Here is a 21,015-nt window from a genome sequence, read left to right as displayed (position 1 = left end):
GTTCATCCCATTCTCTTCCTTCTGTTGGCCATTTGTATATACAGCATTGCTCTTAAGTCCTTCATGATCTCATAAGAACATCTTTAAAAGGCCCATATTATGCAATTTTCTGATCTGTTCTAATGTTGTTTCCTCATCACAAACATACCTGAAGCATTTTGTTTCATTCACACATGTTTAACACACAGATGCAGAATATTTAGACTGAGTTCTTGTCTCAAACCTTGTGATGTCATGTGGTAATACAGGACGTTTTTAAACTCCATACACCTTCATTAGGAAGATTTCAACCCTGGATTGCCAGGTAGCTGTTAACTTGGGAACTACCGCTACATGATAATGAAGGATTACTCAAACATGTGAATGAAACAAAACAACTGTTTTTGAGGCTGTAACTACATTAAAACAGGGCTTAAAGCTCAGAGCAAAGAGTCAATTTAGCATAATATAGAACCTTTAAAAATCGTAACAGTTTCTCAGCATTCCCCGGTCAGCTTGGTACAGTCTCCTCTTTTGGGTGGGGTGGGTGGAGGTCCGCGTCGGAGCGTTGCATAGCCTGAAATATTCCCACCCGCATTCAGAAGCTCGGGAGGAGGAGGAGGGAGAGCCAAATCCTCCCCGGGTCCTCCGCTTTGGTCCGGAGAGCCATGCCTACCCACCGACTTCCGCTTCAGAGTCCTGTGCAGATCGTCCAGAAAATTCCCCTGCCCCGAGGAACCATTTTTGGGTGAAGTCGGAGGAGAAATAGGTGGATTGGGTGGATTAACTTTCTTTAATGAACCTTTATTCCAGGAATTGTTGACAAGAGGCATGGGCGGAGGAGGAGGCGGAGCTTGGGGTTGCGGGTTGACCACAGCGACTTTGGGGTTATGCGCGTCGTTGCTAGGAGGAGGTGGGGGAGGCGGAGGTGGTGGTAGGAGCTCGCAGGCATTCGGAGGTGGAGGAAACACACTTGGATCAGCAGGAGGAGATGGGAAGTCACCTTTAGCCTGGTTCACTTTAGCCTGAAGAGCTAAAGGTAAGTGGGATAAGTTAAGTTTTCCTGGTTTCGGGGGAGCGGGCGGCCCGGAGGAGGTGTCCCGATTCGGGGAGGAGCTGTTGGGACACAAGGGAGGGGGAGACGGAGCCGAGGTGGAGGTCCGCTGCCCAAATTTACTCAGAAGATTCCGTCTGTTCTCCAAATATGATGAGGACGATTCCGGTTTGGCGTTCCTCTGTGGCGTTGGTGGTGCCTTTTTGAGCGGTTCCGGTGGAGATTTCTTTAAAGGAGAACTTACTGCAGAGGGGAGGGGTGGAGGAGGAGGGGTGTGGTTATCCAAAGGTGGAGGCGGGAAATCAGGCTGCCATTTTGGTTTGGTTTTGACGGCGGGCGGGGGCGGAGAGAGTGGCGGTTTGGGCGTGTCCGTGTGGGGGGCGGAGCCTGGGAACTGGCTGGCGATTTGCTTGACTAATGAGTTTGGCTTTGCGATGCTATGCTGTTTGGGGAATGTTGGTGGAGGATTTTGGAATTGCTTTTTCATGGGAGCAGGTGGGGGAGGGGGTGGAGGAGGAGGGGGAGGCGGGGCGTGGCATCCGACTGAACCAGGTGGAGGTGGCGCAGGGGGCAAGGGAGTAACCGGAGAGACTGGTATAGCCGGGACAAATCCGGTAGTGTACGTTTTGGGTGCAGGTGGCGGAGGAAAGCTTGATGATATTTGATTACTAAACGGAGTAGGGTGAGGGGGGACTGATTTATGCTGCTGTGGAGGGGGAGGAGGGGGAGGCGGTGGTGGAGGAGGAGGGGGTAAATGGGGTGGAGCTTGCGCGGGTGGAGTCGAAGCATCTAAGCTAGAATTCGGCGGCAACAAATCACGCGGAGGGCTCGGAAATCGTTCTTTTAACGCCTGCTTTATCCCATTAGCGTATGGTGTGTGCATTATCCTGCTAACTGAAAATGCTGGAGGCGGTGGTGGTGGCGGTGGAGGAGGAGGGAACTCAGCGGCGGCGTTCGGGAAATAGGACGAATTCGAAAGCTTTGCCATTGCAGAACCGGGCATTGGTCTGAACTGAGGAGGAGGAAGAGGAGGAGGGAGAGGAGGAGGTGGCACGTTTGTCCTGGCTGCAATGTGGTTGACCGGTTTGACCACAACTGGAGGTGCGGGTGGAGGAGGAGGAGGTGGGGGAGGAGTGGGGATGCTCTGCTGCCTGGCCTGGTTATTCTGGTTTTGCAATCTGGTTATAGTGCTGAATTTATACATGTTTAAAGCGGCGGTGTGAGCGGAGATGCTTTGGATGGGCGGAGGAGGAGGCGGAGGAGGAGGTGGGGGCGGGGGCAAATGTTCGACAGGTAAAGGCGGAGGAGGAGGAGGCGGAGGAGGGGCGGGGTTAGCCATAGGAGGAGGAGAAATAGGTGGTACGTCAGGTGTCGCAGGTGAAGGCGGGTTTGGTACAGTTTGGTTGGAGTGACCCGGTGGAGCAGGTGGGATAGGACACTCGCTGGTTACCCCCGGAGATGGCAACGGGGCAGGGTCTAAACTGGAATCGGGCGGAGGCGGGAAATGTATGACTGGATTGGACAAAGGTGGAGCACGGACTGGAGTACAGGTCTGAGGAGGTGCAGCGGATGGAGGAGGAGGAGGGAAGATATTATTTGAAACATTTTGCAAAAGAAGGGGAGGCGCCATATTGGATCCAGAGGAGGGGGGAGAGTGAGTGGGGCTGTGGGTTTTGTAGGAGAGATTTGGAGGAGGCTGAGGAGAGGGAGAGTGGGTCTGGTTCTGGGGTAGATTCTGATTCAGATTCTGGGAGTTAGGAGGGGCAGGAGGCAGGTGTTGGGTTAGATTCTGTTGTAGATTGTGAGGGTGAGAAGGGGGTGGTTGGGGTAGATGTTGGGGTAGATGTTGGGGCTGGTTGTGGGTTAGGTGTTGAGGCTGAGCTGGAGGAGAAGGTTGGGGCAGATTTTGGGCCTGTGGAGGGGGTGGTTGGGGTAGGTTTTGGGGTAGACTCTGAGGAGGATGAGGAGCAGGAGGAGGCAGATCCACAGAGTGCTGACTGTGGTGCTTGTGTCCGTGGGCTCCGTGAGGAAGAGTTCCTGCTCGAGCTGCTTCCATCCTCATTTGCTGTGAAAATAAAAATCCAATGTATCAAATTTAGGTTTAACTTTTATTCTATTAAAATTGATAAGCATTTCCTATATTGTTTTTAGCAGAGTTTTTTTTGCCAAAGATACCAACTTCATTACAAAATGGCAATGAAGCCTAAAATACACTATATTCTTATTACATTATTTTAAAGGAGCAGGATCTTCCATCCACTGGTCTCCATGGAGATGCTGATGCTTTGCCTGGTTATACAAGTGTTCTTCACAATTTTCAGAGGCCAGAATGGAGGTTTTCCATCACAGTAAAGCTAACAATAACTAGCATGCTAACAGTGCTGATTGGTTTCCTGGTTCTTCACATAAAACAAAAGTACTATTTCCCTACTGGTGGTCAGGATGGATGAAACTGATTTTTTTATAATGAGAAGCCAAATACAAGGAGGTACAGGTATGGCCCGTTTAAAAGTGCACTGTGTAACTTTTCTCTTTGTACCTTGGTGCTCTCCTCAATCTGGGTTCCTCTCTTCCAGGCCTCAGAGAAGATAGAGCTGACCACACTCTGAGAACGTCCATGAGAAGAACCAGAGTCTACACCACTATCCCCGGAGTGGTTCGACTGGGACTCTAAAAAAGGAGCAAAACAGGAGGTTTAATCCCCGGTGGTTTAGTCCCCGGTGGTTTAGTCCCCGGTGGTTTAGTCCCCGGTGGTTTAGTCCCCGGTGGTTTAGTCCTAGTTTAATCCTGTTTTAGTCCCAGTTTGGTCCAGACCTGGGATGCTGGTACAGCTGGATCCGGACCGCAGACTGTTGGTGGACAGAGATGACCAATCGTACGCAGCCTCGGTCCTTTTCATGGCGTCCTGGTAGTTCACGTACAGCTGTCGGCCATATTTAGCAATCCGAATGCCGTTGACCCACTGGTGTAAGGTCCGAACATCGTCACAGCAGAGGTACTTAATGTACTGGGACTTTTTCTGGATCTGAGGGTGCTGAGAAAAACACAATATATTAATAAAGGAGGGGGTATTTTACTTCTATGGGGTATTAAATGCTACACATGTAACATATTTAGAGCACCATGTTATCTTTTATTGGTTTGAAAAATATTACAAATTAACATGTTTAATAAGTTTCAGTTTCTGCATCTCCCCTCCATTTTCTAAGTCACTCCCCCTTCAGAGCACTATCACAACATATCAGCATCCATCCCGCTAATGAAACTACTGCACATCTCATCAGGTTTGTCAAGTTGCTGTGCACAGTTTTATATCATGTTTATGTATATTTATGGAGAATTGTCGTGTGGGAGCATGGGTGTTGTAGACTTGTGGGTGGAGCCTCGTACAGAAGTTCTTCAGTCAGGTTCTTGATGAGAGAACAACATTATAACATGATTGAAGGCTCGGGTAAGTTGATTCTGAAAGACACCCCTTCTTTAACATAATCTTAAAGGTTCACTGTGCAACCTGGAGATGATATCACTTTGGCTGATATGCTCCTCAATATGGCCTAAAGGTATTTATCTCCATGGAAACAATAAGTGACACTACCAGGTTATGTAACTGGTACGATCTGTGGAGAGGCGATCCTGCTCACAATAAGCATGTCTGTTTTTAAAGTTATAATTTTATAAACAAAAACACCTCTAATTGAATAAATCATCTGATTTGAATGCCATACTGTGTAACATTATAGACAAAGCAATAGCATGTCAATGAAAAGTTACACAGAGCATCTTTAAGTCTGAGTTCCCCCATCTCTCCATGGGGCCTTATTCTGTGTGAAAGCTGCTAACCCTGTGGCTTAGACAAACATGTTCCAAAACGTGTGTGTTGGATGCCCTCCTTGTGTCTCCATGGGGTCTTATTATGTGTAAAAGCTGCTAATCCTGTAGTTTAGACCTCTACAAACATGTTCTGAAAAGCATGGGATTCTTGGAGAATTTTAGTCTAGAGTTCAGTCTTTCTCAAACGTGACTGCTTCTGGACAGGTTTAAAATGTGACCTTCATGAAATAAATCTAAAATACAAAGAGAACTACAGAACCCATTCTCTTTTGTGGCATTTCATTTCAACCAATAAGAAGAAATTACTTTTTAAACACTTTTAAATCTGAATTCTACTTTACTACTGGTTTTCTACAATATCACAATATGCTACCACAAATTACAGTTTTTTGGTTTTGTTTTAAAATAGTCAAAACTATAACTACAGAAGCCTCAGAGGATCAAACTCAAACCGTACCTTCAGAGCCAGGCAGTAGTCTGTGGGAGCCTTGTATTTGGAACGATAGTCCTGACCGTAATAAACGTTAACATGATCGAGCTGAAGAAAGCAAACCAGGTCTCGAGAAGCCTAAAAACAAGAGGAGAAGGTCAGAGGAGCAGAGGAAAGGGTCAGAGGAGCAGCGGAGCAGAGGAAGCAGAGGAGCAGACTTTGGCTTTCCCCTTTGGGACGTAGTAGATTCCTGAGGCTCGGAGCAGGAAGTATCTTTTTTTCCAGGACTTTTTCCCATCTTCTTTGAGCCACAAAACTCCTTCGATTTCAGGCACAGATACAGAGCCACCACAGAAACACTCCTGACATAATAAAATAAACACATTTTAGAAACTGCTGTCAAAATATTTGGAAATACATTTAGTCCTCTGAATCCTCACTTCCAGAAGAGCCTCCTTGTTCCTGTCAGCCATTTCAGTCGTCTCCTTCCGCCCCAACAAATAGTTCTGTGAAAAGAAAGTAGTCCCTGGATTAGTCTCTGGTCAAAGAGGTTTAGGCAAAATAAGTTAAATTCTGCCTAAACTCTTTCAACCTGTAGAATAACTTAATTTGTTTCTTTGGTCATTTGGCAAGAAAAAAATATATTAACTAAACTAGCGCATTCTTCATTCACTCCACACTCGGTAATGCTGATACTTTGTCAGTCTGTCCCAGGGTAGCTGTGGCTACAACAGAGGCGAGGCTGCCAATCTGCAACGTCGGCCCCTCCCACCACCAATACTCATGCACCAAATTCATACTTGGCAATGTGAGTGAAGTGTCTTGCCTAAGGACTTAACAGTTTTTGCCATTGGCGCACCACTGTGGCACAAGGTGTTCCCCGTAGTGTCCCATCCAAGTACTAACCAGGCCCAGCACTGCTTATCAATGGGTTTGACAGGAAGGTTTAGGTACTGTTCTTGTACCTGAGGGTTCTTGAAGAGGGTGTACTTATTGATGGGTTTCTTGTATATTTTCTTGTATATTGTTGTTACCTGAGGGTTTTTGAAGAGCGCGTACTTCTCAATGCGTTCGATGAACATCAGTTTGTTGTGACTGTCTCTGGTCCAGTTAAGGAGGTTCTCCACCAGGTTCTCGTGGTCCTCGAAAATACGCTCTGCCAAAAAAAAAAAAAAAAGCAAATATTGTCAGGCAAAAGTTTGGTGTGTTGACAAAAAATGTGTAGAGCATTTTTACAGCATTTTAGATTGTGAGCCATGGTATCAGTATGAGAAGATGAAGCTGACGTATGATTTTGTAAATGTAAAAATGCTCATTGTTGAGACGTGTGGTTGTATTGTAGACGTGTGATATTGTATGAGTGTGTGTGTGTAAATGTCCCTTCATATTAAAGCTAAACAGGGTATCTTCAATAGGATCAGTACTACATCTCACCCATTCGTAGCTCCGATATAGTTTCCACCAGACTCCAGTCAGGGGAGTACCCGCAGTGGGACTTGTCCAGCAGAGAGTCCAGGACCTGTCTGACCGTCTGTCTCTCGTCCACCATCATCGTCTTAGAGCTCTCGTCTGACATGTGAACGCGAATCACCAACTACAGGGACAACAACTAGGTTTAGACTGGATTTAGATATATTTGACATATTTAAGATTTGACATACAGAACAGAAGGCAGCTGATTTGTCTGTTATCAATGTTCATGTCTTGATTTATGGACACAAGAGAAAGGGAGTGGCGGCCGTGGATGGACTTGAGTGGATGGAGCCGGAAGCGCGCCCATGATCACTTCATATCTGTCAACGCTGCGGCTAGTAGTATAGCTATGTCCATTTATATATACTGTCTATATTCTGACCTGAGGGACTTCTCTAATAATGCTTGAAAAGTCCTTTAAGAGAGTCAGCTCTGTCTACATTCATTTTGTATATGCATGCGGTAAACTGTAATGTAGGCTAATATTTTCTGATAAATGATTCAAGAATGGGAGAATGCATGGTTCTGTTGTAAATGGGTGGATACTCATGTATTTTAAAGGTTTGTTAACCTGCCTGGGGACTGCAGATGGACATGAGCTGTATCCATCTGGTGTAGAGAATCTCTTCTTTTATGTGATGAATGTGTTTACACTTGGTCCCTGTTCAAATAAACTAAACTAAACATGATTCACAGATTGGATGTGTATGAAATGCCCTCCCTGTGCGTCAGATGCAGTCCATGCGTGTATGGGATCCTTGGATTAGCTTCACACGTTTTTCGGTCACGTTTTTATTGTTGTTCAGCATATTTAAATATCTGAAAGGATTATTCCAGATCGGGGCTAATCTGCTGAAAAATGTGGCTTCTGCTTTAGTCCTGGTTCAGTTCTACATATATTCTTTGTTTAGTCCCATGTTTGTCGTGGTTTAGATGTGGTTTAGTCCTGGTTTAGTCCTGGTTTAGTCCTTGTTCAGTCCTGGTTTAGTCCTTGTTCAGTCCTGGTTTAGTCCTGGTTTAGTCATTTTCTCTGCTCAATCCGACTATCACTATTCGTTGTATTCTACTGCCGTCTGCCTGTTACTATCAAACACTGCACTGATCTACTTTTGCTGTGAATGAAAAAAGAGAAGACAATAAACCAGATCTAAACCAGGACTAAACCAGGACTGAACAAGGACTAAACCAGGACTAAACCAGGACTAAACCAGGACTAAACCAAGACTAAACCAAGACTAAACCAAGACTAAACCAAGACTAAACCAAGACTAAACCAGGACTAAAACCAGGACTAAAGCCAGGACTAAAACCAGAACCAAGAGATGATTTTTACCTTTTTGACTTGAGCCTCTTTGATTTTTTCCAGCGCGACTCGGATCTTTTCAGCCTTTTGTTTGGCCGCCTGCTCCTCCTGAAACACACATCATCACAGTCCATACTCTATACCGATCCCGATACCACAATAATAATAAAAACACTCTTGAGAATGTGATTTTCAACATTAAATGGTAGTACTTTCTTTTATATTCTCATGTGTCCTTATATCTGTATAATCCCTCAGTGTCCAGGTAGGTTCCATAGTGGTCCATGGATGTATAATAGTCTATGTGTCTTATACTTGTTCTGATACAGCTCAAGATCATTCTAAAGCTATTCAGGTTCATTTCTGTCCAGTGAACGGGACTTTTTTAGTATCAATACCTAGTTTCGATACTAGTTTTATTATTGATTAGCATCTGATTTTTGATACTTTTGAGAACCCTATTTGAAGGTTTTATGCATTTATTAAAAAGATGACAAGAAAATTCCATCAAGAATTCAAGAGCATTAAAATTCTTCCACACAAAAACATTTAGCTTTAAAAACAATTTAAACGGATGTAGTTGGCAAATTGCCAGCTACATACGATACCGCAATTTCCTCCTGTCTTATTCTGCATAAAAACTGCTAATCCTGTAGTTTAGATTTGTACATACATGTTCTGAAATGCTCCTGTGTGTCAGTAGTAGTTGTAGTAGTAATAGTATAAGTAGTAGTAGTAGTAGTATAAGTAGTAGCCACATGTCCTTACCTTTGCTTTCCAAAATGCAACTATCATTTTGCCCAAATTTATCTGTCAAGTTTCAGTTTGTAATCCTTACATTTCCCAAAATGATTCCAACATGGCGTCTACTCCTCCGATTTAAGACGCATCTGACTTTGATCTTGGAAAACCAGGACAAAGGCACATTCCGAAAATGGAACAAAAACCCATTCACAAAATTGGAAAAATGCGAAAATACTTTGCAAATCTAGTGTCTATGTGTTAAACTGTGGTATTAAATATAGAATAAAGCAGTATTTTTGAGAGTCGGTGATTTCAAACGTGCGGAGGTTGTGCGTGCAGCAGTTTGACCCTCCCCCAAACCCAGATTTCACACGAGCATCCCTCCTTTTTAAAGTCTGAGTATTCGGAGCATTGCGAGCATTGGGAGTGTTCAGAGCATGCCCAATCCATCTCAACTTAATCCACAAAAAACCTATGGGGAAAAAAGTCTAAAGGTGAAAAAATCCTGGACAATCAGAAAAGCGTGACCCAGAATCAGACACAGGAATGTGAGAGATCAGGAATACGGGAAAAATAAGGGCGACATTTAAAGCTGCACTGTGGAATTGAACAAAAACACTGAAATCTGAACTGACAAACTAGGATTCAAACTGAACTATGAACTTTGTCCATAATTAAATAGTGATAGGGTTTCATGTAAAAGAAAAACAAAAGAAGAACCAAGATGGACTAAACCAGGACTAAACCAGGACTAAACCGTGTGGTCTCACCTTGGTCAGGAGGTGAGCTGGTTTTCCTGCGATGTTTTTCAGAATGAGTGATGTCTCTCTGTCCAGATACGAATGCTTTAAGACAAAAAATATGAAATGATTTGAGTAAGAAAAAACAAAACAGTATATATTATTTAGAGAATTAAAAGTTTAAAAGTTGGATTTGTTAAAGCGATTTGATTGGCTGTAGCTGCAGAAAGACAGATGAGGGTTAACAACATGGAAGAGAAAAGTGACATTTAACATTGTTACATTCACAGACAAAAGACTTTGTTTGTGGCACAATCTGTGACATGGAAAAACTAAAGACAAAAATTGCTTTCCCATATTTCACAAAAACTGAGACACTTCTAAATCAGTGTGAGAGGTTCAAAATGTCCATATTTCAGCCCAAATTTGACATGTTACAAAATATAGAAGCAAAATTGGGACTAAACTGAAGCTAAACCAAGGTCTAAACCAGAGTCTAACCAAGACTAAACCAGAATTAAATCAAGACTAAACCTAGGACTCAACCTAGGACCCAAAGTAGGACCCAAAGTAGGACCCAAGGTAGTACCCAAAGTACGACTTAACCTAAGATTAAACCTAAGACGAAACCAGTACTAAACCAGGACTGAACGGAGATCTAAACTCAAGGTTAAACTCAAGGTTAAACTCAAGGTTAAACTCAAGGTTAAACTCAAGGTTAAACTCAAGGTTAAACTCAAGGTTAAACTCAAGATTAAACTCAAGATTAAACTCAAGATTAAACTCAAGATTAAACTAAGGACTGAACTAAGGACTGAACTAAGGACTATAACAAGGACTAAACCAAGGATTGAAACCAAGACGAAGACTAAACCCAAGATCAGCACTAAGACCAGGGTCTAAACCAGGACTAAACCTGGAATAAAACAGTACTGAACCAGAATTGTTTCTAGCTATTTTTTCTTCCAATTTAATAATTGTGTTGTTTATCATGAGCCAAAGTGTCTCAATTTTTTTATGAAATCTGGATCAAAATTTAAGATTTACTGAGAAAATTATAGATTTTATTTTGATTTCTGTAATTATAATTGTTCTACTCACAAAGGACTAAACCAGGACTAAAGCAGGTGTAAACTTAGTTCTAAACCAGGTCTAAACAATGTCTCTGTCACTTACAACAGCCCTTTCGCTGTCACCCCCTGCAGCAGTGAAGTGGAGCTGTCGTCGGGCAGATTTACCTGTACTCTGGGTCAGACAGATTTTAAGTCAGATGCCCGTCCCCACAAACCTTTATGAAAGAACATCTTAAAGGTACACTGTGTGACATTTCTGGTGAAGGGTTCGCCACCTGCTTTTGCCTGAAAACATTCCACAGTGTGCTATTAAATGTATCTATATCCATGGTAATGTTACCAGGTCAAGTTAGAGATCAGATCAGTGGAAAGACAAGTCCACTCATTTATATTGCATTTATATTGCAACTGCATGCATTTTTACTAAGTTTAATGCCATATTGTGGAACATTACAAGTAGGAGACAAGCAGGTAGCAGACCCTACAGAAAAGCCCCAGAGTGCATCTTTTTGCATGTTTTAGAAGTTTCACTTTCATTTTTGATGCTCCACCCTACTAGAGCGCTGTTACAACACAATCATCGTGCATCCTGCTAATAAAATGACTGCACGCTGTAGTAGTGTTTGGTATCATGTTTTTGTATATTTACAGAGAACTGTTGTGTGGGAGCACTGGTGATGTAGCCTTGTGGGCAAAACCTTACACAGGCTCATAGTGCTAACCATAAGGAGGAGAGCTCGCTTGATTACTCAAACATGCATGAATGACGTCTAAAACCTCTGCATGTTTTTGATGAGGGAACCACATTACAACATGGTAGAAAGCTCCAAAATCTAGACATTACATAACACCCCCTTTTAAAGACAAAGATAGTTTAAAGGGTATAAGCTCTCACCTCAGTCTGGTTCTGTCCACTGCTCTGTCTCTCTGTGTCCAGCAACTCCACACTGACCCTCTGCTCTACAGCTCCCCCCACAGGCTTGCCTTCCGTGCTGCACGTGGACGCGGCCGAGGGTCTCCTGTGGGGAGGACCAGAGGAGGGGGTGGGGCCAGAGGAGGAGCAGGAGCCAGAGGAAGAGGAGGAATCCCGAGCCGCCTGGTCCATGCTCGCAGACGCCTGGTCCAAACGAGCGGTAATCTCATCCAATGAAAGCGCAGAAGGGGCAGGGCGAGAGGCGGGGCCACGCACAGAGTTGGCAGGAGATGCACGGGTGCTGCTGCTTGAGCTGCCTACAGGAGGCGACCACAGAAAGGGTCCTAGTTTAGTCCCGTGTTCTGTCCCATGTTCTGTCCCGTGTTCTGTCCCATGTTCTGTCCCATGTTCTGTCCCGTATTCTGTCCCATGTTCTGTCCCGTATTCTGTTAGTGGTCCAGTCCCTGGTCCAGTCCCTGGTCCAGTCCTGTACCTCCACTGCTGCCCGCTCCTCCTGCGTTGCTCCTGGTCCCATTGCTCTGACTGACTTGTGTCCTCTGCTGATGACCTTTGGCTTGTTGACCTTTAACCCCTGACCCTGGTCTGGAAGTTGGGGTCAGCTCCTGTTCAATGGAGCAGAGGTCAGCCATGAGAGCGTCCAGGTCCACCGGCTCGCCCTGGTTCAGCGCCTCTGCAACAAACAGACCTCAGTAAGACCTGGTTTATAAGAAGCCAGAGCCACTTACTGCACAGGACACTGCTGCAGCCCTTTATTTTATTTTACTGTATTCTACTTGCATCGTGTTGTGTTTAAGTTTATTTTCTAAGATTTCTTTATCTTGATTCTTGAGTGCCTATTTCTGTTGTCTGGTTGTCCTTAAACTGTGTTTTGCAACACTGCACTGGAATTTCCCCATTGTGGGACAGATGTTCTAGTAGATCAACTAGTAGACTGACTTTATATTATGACTTTACACAGACATGTGTAACTAAATGTACCGTTGTTGTTACAGACACATATACAGTTACCATAGATGTTGTACATAGACATATATAGACTATAGATATTACAGAGGATGTTATATAGTTACATATGTACACTAGGGGTGTTACCGTTGATGTTGTACATGGAGAAGCGGTAGGAGAAGTTGGCCATGTTGGTCTCCTGTCTGAGAGGAGGCTTTTGCACGCTCTTCTGAGGCCGGCCATCGTCCAGACTCTGAAACAACACGCACTTTATTATCCTCAAGTCCGGGGATTCCTGGGCCCAGTTTCAGTCTAGGCCTGGTCTAGTATAGTCTCCTAGAATCCTGATCCTGTTCTGTGGACCCGGATCCTCTCTTCCCTCACCTGGCTGGATGACCCAATGCCTGCTAGCATGACCCCTACCCTACTGTAGATAAGCCTCCCTCTGTCCCTTAGTTGAGAGGCTCTGGCCTTACAGACTTGAACTATCTGTAAATGGATGCACATTAGTCCTGGACACATCTGCAGCTTTCCGTCCATGAGAGTAGATCTCCTCTTTACTGTGGTTCTCCTCGAGGTTTCTCTTTTTCTCACTGGGGTTTTTTTTTTTTTTTTTCCTTACCGAGAAGGAGGGTCTAAGGACAGGGGATGTTCTTGGACAGTTATCCATTTGCTTGTTTTCTGTTGATTAATCTGCTTGTCTGTTATTAACCAATATCTGTTTTCTTGTTGATTTTCTAAATTTCTGTTGGTTCAATTCTCATGTTCAGCCCTAAGAGGCGACTGCAGTTGGGATTTTAGCCTTTACAAAAATAATGTGAATTGAAAAATTTGAATTTTTTTTCATTATTTTGACTTTAAGGTAACTAAAGAATTCACACTTGGTTCAATCCACCTGTCACTCAGAGCCCGACAGAGCTTGACCAATAGGAAGAGTGGGCGTGTCTGTGTTCATTTTTGGTGCATTTCAAATAAATGTTTGTAGTTTAATTCCTTGTATTTTTAACCTGTCCTCTCTATCACACAGAGGATAGAGGAAGAGATGGTTGCTATGGGAGACTGTTGCCAGGCGACAGGAATTAGATTGTCATGGTAACGGTTGCCATGGAAACCTAAGCCACCACCGATCAGACCATTTGTTATATTATATTCCCCTTACATATTTACTTTGTATTTTTATGTAGTAGTGACAATAGTAGTTGTCCTTGCAACAACAAATTTTTATAGGTTACTCATACCTGTGTGCAGTAGTAGCAGGAGTAGCAGTAGCAAACAGAAGTAGTAGTACCTTCAGTAGTCATATTTGCAGTAGCAGTAGTAGTACTCATTACCTGTGTGAGTTTGTCGAGTCAGTACTTGCAGTAGTAATAGAAGTAGTAGTAGCAGTAGTAGTAGTAGTAATACTTGCAGTAGTACCAGGTAATACCAGTGCCTGCAGTAGTACTCATTACCTGTGTTAGCTTGTCCAGTTGCAGTTGTAGTAGTAGCAGTAGTAGTTTTTGCAGTAGTAGTACTTGCAGCAGTGGTAGTACTTGTAGTCATTGTTACCTGTGTGAGTTTATCGAGTTCTCCGAGCCAGGCTCCAAACATCTGGTCCAGATCTTGGTCTTCTTTGTCACTGTCCTCCTCAGCGCCATGGTCCAACTCATCATCAGAGACCTGATCCATCTGAGAACACATTTAACAAAGAACGGTGACATTTTTGACGTATCAATGTAACTTTTCATCAGACTTCACTTTACTGTTAAATCCTGTAGTAAAAGTATTAAGTACAAATAACTCATGTATAATATACCACAAATGATCACAGTGGCAAATGGTTTTAGTCAACGAACGTACATTAAAGCAGACATATTGTGCTCCTGTCTGCTCTGTAGTTATAATCCTGTGGATCATTGTGTTAATTAATTTAATATTTAATAATTTAAATAACTTAAATCAGATCTATCAGAGGCTAAGTCAGGGACAAAACCAAGGAACAAACCATAATAGTAAGTAGAACCTGAAATGAAATGGTATTTGCAGGAACAAAACATTTTTCTGAATCAAATAATTATTTATTTCTAGTAAGTAGTTGTTAGATCCATGGTTCAGATGGTGATGTCACAGCTCCCTCTAGTGGCCACAGGCAATTACTGCACAGGTCAGGTTAAAGAGGGATATTTTACTTCTATGAGAAATTAACTGCTAACACATGACATTTAGATCACCATGTTACCATTTATTGTTTTGAAAATGCTATATTCACTCAAAACAATGTGTTTCACTTTTGTTTCTGACACTCCTCTTCAAAATGCCATCACAACAAAATCAGTATGCGTTTTTCAGATAAAAGTACTGCACATCGCATCAGGTTTGTAAAGCTGTAGTATATCATTTTGTATCATGTTTTGTATATTTATGGAGAAATGTGTGGGAGCATGGGTGACGTAGGCTAACCATAAGGAGGCTTGGAAAAGGGCCTGGGAGAGATGGCTAAAATACGCATGGATGACATCTAAAACCTCTTTGGGCATGTTTTTGATGAGGGAACAATGTTACAGCTTGGAAAAAAGCTCCAAAAATAGCACCGTTGATACCCCCTTTAAAAAAGTCTGGAGAGTCTCTAGGTCAGATCTGAATTTTACTCAGTCTTATCAGCCTCTGACCAATCATTAACAGTCTGGTGCCTGTTTAACTTTTTATATTTAGAAAAAAGTACTCAATTTTCAAGTTTTATTTTTCCATTGTCTGGTTACCTGTTGGAATTTTAGGAGTCCAAATAAGTTTGACAAAAATAAAAATGTAAAGAATTAAACCAGGGACTAAACCAGTGACTAAACCACAGACTAAACCAGGACTAAAGCTTTGACAGACCCGGACTAATGGTGTTATGTCTGTAGAATCTGCTGTAGGAGAAACAGGAAGTGGACGAGAATTCCTTTTTTTGTTTTTTTGTTTTTGGTCCGAGTCTAACAGGAAACTGCAGCTGCTCAGGGAATGAACCAGGACTAAACTCCTGGTTTAGTTTCAGTTTCAGTCCTGGTTTAGTGCGGGTTTAGGCCCGGGTACAGGTCAGGTTTATTCTCTGGTTTTGTCCATGGTCCCAGTTACTCGTCTCGTGGAAAAGTGGAACCATCTGACTCTGAATCACCGTGTCAAAAATGTGCTGAAGCTGTGCTGCTGTCGCACACCAGAGTCAATCCAGAGGTTAGTTATTAGAAAATAAATAATATAAAAGGTCCCTGCCTTGGCCCCTGCCTCCGCCCCTGCATCGACCCCTGGCTTAGCATCAAACCTGGTAGTACAATTAAAGTACATCAGTTTTAATTTATTTTATTGTTTGGGGATATGGCTACTTCCTGGAACTCCATGAGACACTTCAAGAAATAGACCCTTCGCTCTGCACCTGCTCCACTGAACAGGAACTGGACCAGACGATCACCTGGAACACAGCACTTTTCATTCATGCCCTGTGCACCAGCTGTTGTTTGGATCATTCCTCTCCCTCTCTGCTCCCCTCCTTCTCTCCATTTTTCCCTTGTTTGCTCCTCTCTTCTTATCTTTCTCTCTCCTCACTCTCTCCCATTAAGATGACACTTCTTACCCCCTGCTCTGCCCCTCTACTTCTTTCTTTCTGCCTCTCTCCTCTGCTGAAGCTGCTGTTTGTGTCATTCTATTTTCTCCCCCTCCCTCTCTCCCTCCATCTCTCTCTCTTTTTTAACCCTTGCTCACTCACACATGTCTTCTTAAACACATGTTCATTCTGAAACATGAGGTGAAGAAAAGAGCCTTTGTCTGAACTTCCAGCTGCTCCTCTAGTCCCCCCGGCCTAGTCCCCCGGCCTAGTCCCCCGGCCTAGTCCCCCGGCCTAGTCCCCCGGCCTAGTCCCCCGGCCTAGTCCCCCGGCCTAGTCCCTGGTAGGGATGGGACAATATATGATAATATCGTTAATTGAAATAAAAAGGTCCACAATTAATCGTTCGTGGCATTTTTTAATAATCGTGATCATCGCGCACGATTATAATCGCCTTTACGGCACCACACTGCCTCATGTTTCCAGTTCCAATACAACGTTTAGATGTTAGTTCTGGTGTTTGCCCACTCTGTCATAGCAATGACACTTGTTAGCTTCTGTGCTTATCTCTATCTGAACTATATTCTGCCAGATATCAACAATAACAAAGTCTGATCCGTAACGCTCCATAGCAACGTGCCAGTGCGCACCTCACCCTTGCGCACAGATGAGACGCTAATGTGTATACATCTTAGATTTTTACCTACAATAATGCAAACTGCAGAATAAAACACCTTTTAAACAATAGACAAATTAAGTCTAATTCATACAGCTGAACACAAATGTGCCAGAGCGCATGTGCACAGAAGCAATGCTAACGATTATCCACGGTATATTTTACCTACAATTAAGTCAATAGCAGAATAAACCACGCTTACCGATTGAGAACAGCATCCAATCCATCAAAAAATAAGGTCATTTACTCCTGAGTCCACTGTGGGATCTTTACTCTTTGCCATGAACCGCTCCAGGTCCGAGATGCCTCTAGTTTAACTTGTACAAACATCCACACTGTCCTCAATCACGTACTCCCTTTGGTTTGTCCGTTTTGTCATGTTTAAAACGCAAAACAACAGTGTGTAAAATGCGCCATTATGCACACATTTCTGCATCCACTCGTTTCCCAATTCACCAAAGTGCCTTAATTTAAAAAATTTAATGTTCGTCAACGGGCACTCGCGTCACTTCCGGCGCAACAAGGACTGGTCCAATTCGACAGCATGGCATTGAGGAGTACACATTTTCTTCCGGGTACGTCTGTTTACGGACGTACCCGTGGTTTAACCATGGCATGTGATACATCATCCTGTCCCACTGCTCATTGGCTGTAAGGGGAAAACGTCACTAAATGTCTGTGATGTAATTGGTTGATTCTACAAGGGGAAGAGTGGGGCGTAAACATTCAGTCATCTGTAGCACTGATTCGCTGTCTGCGGCCTCAGTAACCCACAACCCCCACCTTATTGGCCAACACTGGTGTCAATCACAAGCTAACGCGTGTGTTTAGCACTGGGGAACAAAGTTGGTGCCGTCAGAAGTTTATTATGACTGAAATCGACAAAAGAAATGCAAAGAAGTGACAGAGCAGATTTCATATTTGGAGTACTTTCCTGCAGCAGATTGGACATGGAGGATCTTATTTTGTGGACATAATTTCTTGACTGGATTATATTCTCTGGACCTTTACGGAACAAAAGAGACCAACTTTGGTTCTGTCAAACATCAACATATTCACACAGAGTGCTCAATGGTAAGTGAAGTCCAGATTCACACTTTGTGACTTTTCTAGTAAGAGACGTACAAACGTCTTTTCTGTCAGCACTGTGGTGATTGCAGGTGAAAATGGTTTGCATATCCAGAAAGACAAGCGCCGCAGCTTTCATTTGATGTGTAGATTGTTTGTGCGGGTGACGCAGAAGTGTATGTACATTGCTGTAAAGTAGGCCCGGGCCGTCGGAACGTTAACAGGTTAATAATTATCACGATAATATCGTTAATCGCGATTATTTTGGCCACGATAATCGTGAGTCTAAAATTTTGTATCGTCTCATCCCTACAAGTTAATAATTATCGCGATAATTTTGGCCACAATAATCGTGACTCTAAAATTTAATATCGTCCCTGGCCTAGTCCCTGGCCTAGTCCCTGGCCTAGTCCCTGGCCTAGTCCCTGGCCTAGTCCCTGGCCTAGTCCCTGGCCTAGTCCCTGGCCTAGTCCCTGGCCTAGTCCCTGGCCTAGTCCCTGGCCTAGTCCCTGGCCTAGTCCCTGGCCTAGTCCTAGTTTAGCTCTCAATTTGTCCTGATTTTTCCATTTGAAATATGAGCAATTTGTGGATAAACCAGTTCTAAACTCATGCAGGCTCAGAACACATTTGCATTATGTTTGAAGAAAACACTTTGAACTGCCTCAGGCAAAAGTCACTTTGCAAAATAGACTTTTTTGGAGCTTTCTACCATGTTATAATGTTGTTCCCTCATCAAAAACATGCCTGAAGAGAGTTTTAAATGTCATCCATGCATGTTTGAATCATCTAGCAATCTCTCCCGGGCCCATTTGAACGCTCCTTGCCGTTCACAGCAAGATCCTGTGTGATGCCCAGAACGCCCTTCGAGACAACTGTTGTTGTGATTTTGGGCGTTACAAAAATAAAATGAATTGAATTGATGCTCAACCAGCAAGCCTATGTCACCCCTGCTCCCACACAACAATCCTCCATAAATATACAAAAACATGATACAAAACTGTACACTACAACTTCACAAAATTGATCAGATGTGAATAATAGTCTCATGAGTGAGGTGCATTCTGAATGTATTGTGACATCACTATGAAGCCCGAATTAATATGATATTCACCCAAAACATAACAATAAAAGCTAAGATGATGCTCTATGGGGTATTAATGGCTAACACATAACAGATTTAGGAGTAAAATACCCTCTCTTTAACTCAAGATGCTTGATTTATTCGGAGTGAGGTAAAATACCTGGTTTAAAGAGAATCTAGGTTTAAATCATTTTGTATTTCCAGTGGAAGCGTGTTGTGATGGTTGAGTTAGTTTTGCTTTCATAATGTCGGACCCCTTTGACCTTTGACCTCAGAATGACCCCAGACACATGTAGACCAGCTTCCTGCCTGTTCACCAAAAAGACCTCAATATAGTCCTGGTTTAGCCCTGATTTAATCCCCGGTAAAAACACATACACATTCAAATGCCACTGGACCAAACCAGGACTAAACCAGGACTAAACCAGGACTAAACCAGGACTAAACCAGGACTAAACCAGGACTAAACCAGGACTAAACCAGGACTAAACCAGGACTAAACCAGGACTAAACCAGGACTAAACCAGTGTAATTTCACAGTTAATCAATGTGTAACTTTATTCTGTCTCACCCTCAAATCGTTTCTTCTGTAGCTGTAGCTCTGGTCCTCTGGGTTAATCCGTTACAGTAGCAGTAGTACTAGCAGGAGTATCAACAGCTGGAGAGAGAAAAGATGAGGATTAACTACAAAATCTTTTAATTAAAAGCAGATTCCAAACACAGACAGTGTGTGGAGAAACAGCATTATCTTTTACTACAACTTCAACATTTGGTTTGAAACGTTTAGTCAATTAAATGGTCGATGGTGTGTTAGTCGACCAAACTGTGTATTATTCAACTCATCATTTTATTTCGATGATGAGGATTTCTATGGGACAACAGCGGAAAGAAGAAGAGACTGAGTGAGTGAGCTGAAGATTTGGTATACTTGTGGTATTTATCTGTAAAAAGGCAGATTAAACTCATGATTCATAAATTTAATCTGTCTTTATATAAATACACTGTTTCCTACTAGTTTGGCTGCATAAATAGTAGTTTTTGCATGAACTCCCCTTGCAGGTGTCACGTTGCGAGTGCAGTTTGGGTCAGATACACAGAGATAACTTATAGTTTTGAGCGCTTTTGCCACGCCCCCCTTTTCAGTCGACCAATCAATGGGCAGGGCATGTCTTTAGTCGACCAAGAATTTCATTTGTCGACTGCAGGACTACAGATTTCCTGAGTTCTTGTGGACAAAGGATCACGTTCTAGAACAAAGCGCTTCATATTACTGCATGTTGGCAGTGGTCAGAGACTTCACATTGGGGGTTTCTGCATGTATCTCTGTGATGGAATGTTAAGCAGTTACCATGAAGTCGCAATACTTTCAACAAAAAGGTGAAAGTGACAAACTGAAAAACTGTTGGCTAATGCTAACTAGCCTGTGACTGTAATGTTATCTGGGCAGGACTTGTTTAACAGCACAAATCAGCTCACCTGTTGTATTTCCACCTAAGTCAGTTATTTACGGTCAGACTGTGTTAAAAACAAAACTCAAATTAAAGTCTAGACCTAGAGTAACAGAGCTTCAGACAGAGAGGTGCCTCCAGTTAGCCTCACACCCCCAAGGAATGTTGACTCCATCGTTCCTTCACATCACGTTCATACTATGAGGAGCATGACCTCAGCCCAGCTCATAATTTGAACCTGGTTTGGTGTGATCCTGACTCACTAAAGCCTGTGTTTAAAGTGTTCAACATGAGCTCAGCTTTTTTTAAACAGCTGAGTCATGATTTAAACTCATCTGAATCAGTGAGAGTATACATCTGCTCCCGTGCCTCCGTCTGGGGCTGAATTAGGATCAAACCATATACACAAACAGCTAAAAATAAGCATGAAAGAAAGGACTAAAGCGAGGACTAAAGCGAGGACTAAAGCGAGGACTAAAGCAGGGACTAAAGCATAGACCAAATCAAACTAAACCAAGGACTAAATCAAGGACTAAATCAAGGACTAAGTCAGGGAGTAAACTAGGGACTAAACCAGGACTAAAACTGAGACTTAGCCAGAGACTAAACCAAGGACTGAACCAAGGACCAAACCAGAGACTAAACCAGGACTCACAGCTGTGGCAGCTGAGTCTGGCAGT

At 43.2% G+C, this 21,015-nt stretch overlaps 1 protein-coding gene across 1 annotated transcript in view; it reads right to left on the bottom strand.

Moving 5' to 3' along the window:
• Positions 1 to 416: 416 nt before the first annotated feature.
• The window catches only part of LOC117381229 (ras-associated and pleckstrin homology domains-containing protein 1), a 28,409-nt gene continuing 7,810 nt past the window's right edge, over positions 417 to 21,015 (bottom strand). Inside the window, exons 2-16 of the mRNA XM_055228773.1 lie at positions 19,459 to 19,545; positions 14,055 to 14,174; positions 12,654 to 12,759; positions 12,034 to 12,231; positions 11,523 to 11,857; positions 9,585 to 9,659; positions 8,101 to 8,178; positions 6,729 to 6,888; positions 6,329 to 6,450; positions 5,735 to 5,800; positions 5,513 to 5,656; positions 5,322 to 5,432; positions 3,848 to 4,067; positions 3,573 to 3,703; positions 417 to 3,098 (exon numbers count right to left, since the gene is read on the bottom strand). Coding sequence (XP_055084748.1) covers positions 477 to 3,098; positions 3,573 to 3,703; positions 3,848 to 4,067; positions 5,322 to 5,432; positions 5,513 to 5,656; positions 5,735 to 5,800; positions 6,329 to 6,450; positions 6,729 to 6,888; positions 8,101 to 8,178; positions 9,585 to 9,659; positions 11,523 to 11,857; positions 12,034 to 12,231; positions 12,654 to 12,759; positions 14,055 to 14,174 — 4,488 coding nt within the window. The 5' untranslated portion in view covers positions 19,459 to 19,545 and the 3' untranslated portion in view covers positions 417 to 476. The remainder of the gene's footprint in view (positions 3,099 to 3,572; positions 3,704 to 3,847; positions 4,068 to 5,321; positions 5,433 to 5,512; positions 5,657 to 5,734; positions 5,801 to 6,328; positions 6,451 to 6,728; positions 6,889 to 8,100; positions 8,179 to 9,584; positions 9,660 to 11,522; positions 11,858 to 12,033; positions 12,232 to 12,653; positions 12,760 to 14,054; positions 14,175 to 19,458; positions 19,546 to 21,015) is intronic.

The sequence above is a fragment of the Periophthalmus magnuspinnatus genome, chromosome 2 (genome assembly GCF_009829125.3).
Source record: "Periophthalmus magnuspinnatus isolate fPerMag1 chromosome 2, fPerMag1.2.pri, whole genome shotgun sequence".
NCBI lineage: Eukaryota > Metazoa > Chordata > Actinopteri > Gobiiformes > Gobiidae > Periophthalmus > Periophthalmus magnuspinnatus.
Note: the sequence above shows the minus strand (reverse complement) of the source record. Positions and strands in the feature narration are given on the sequence as shown.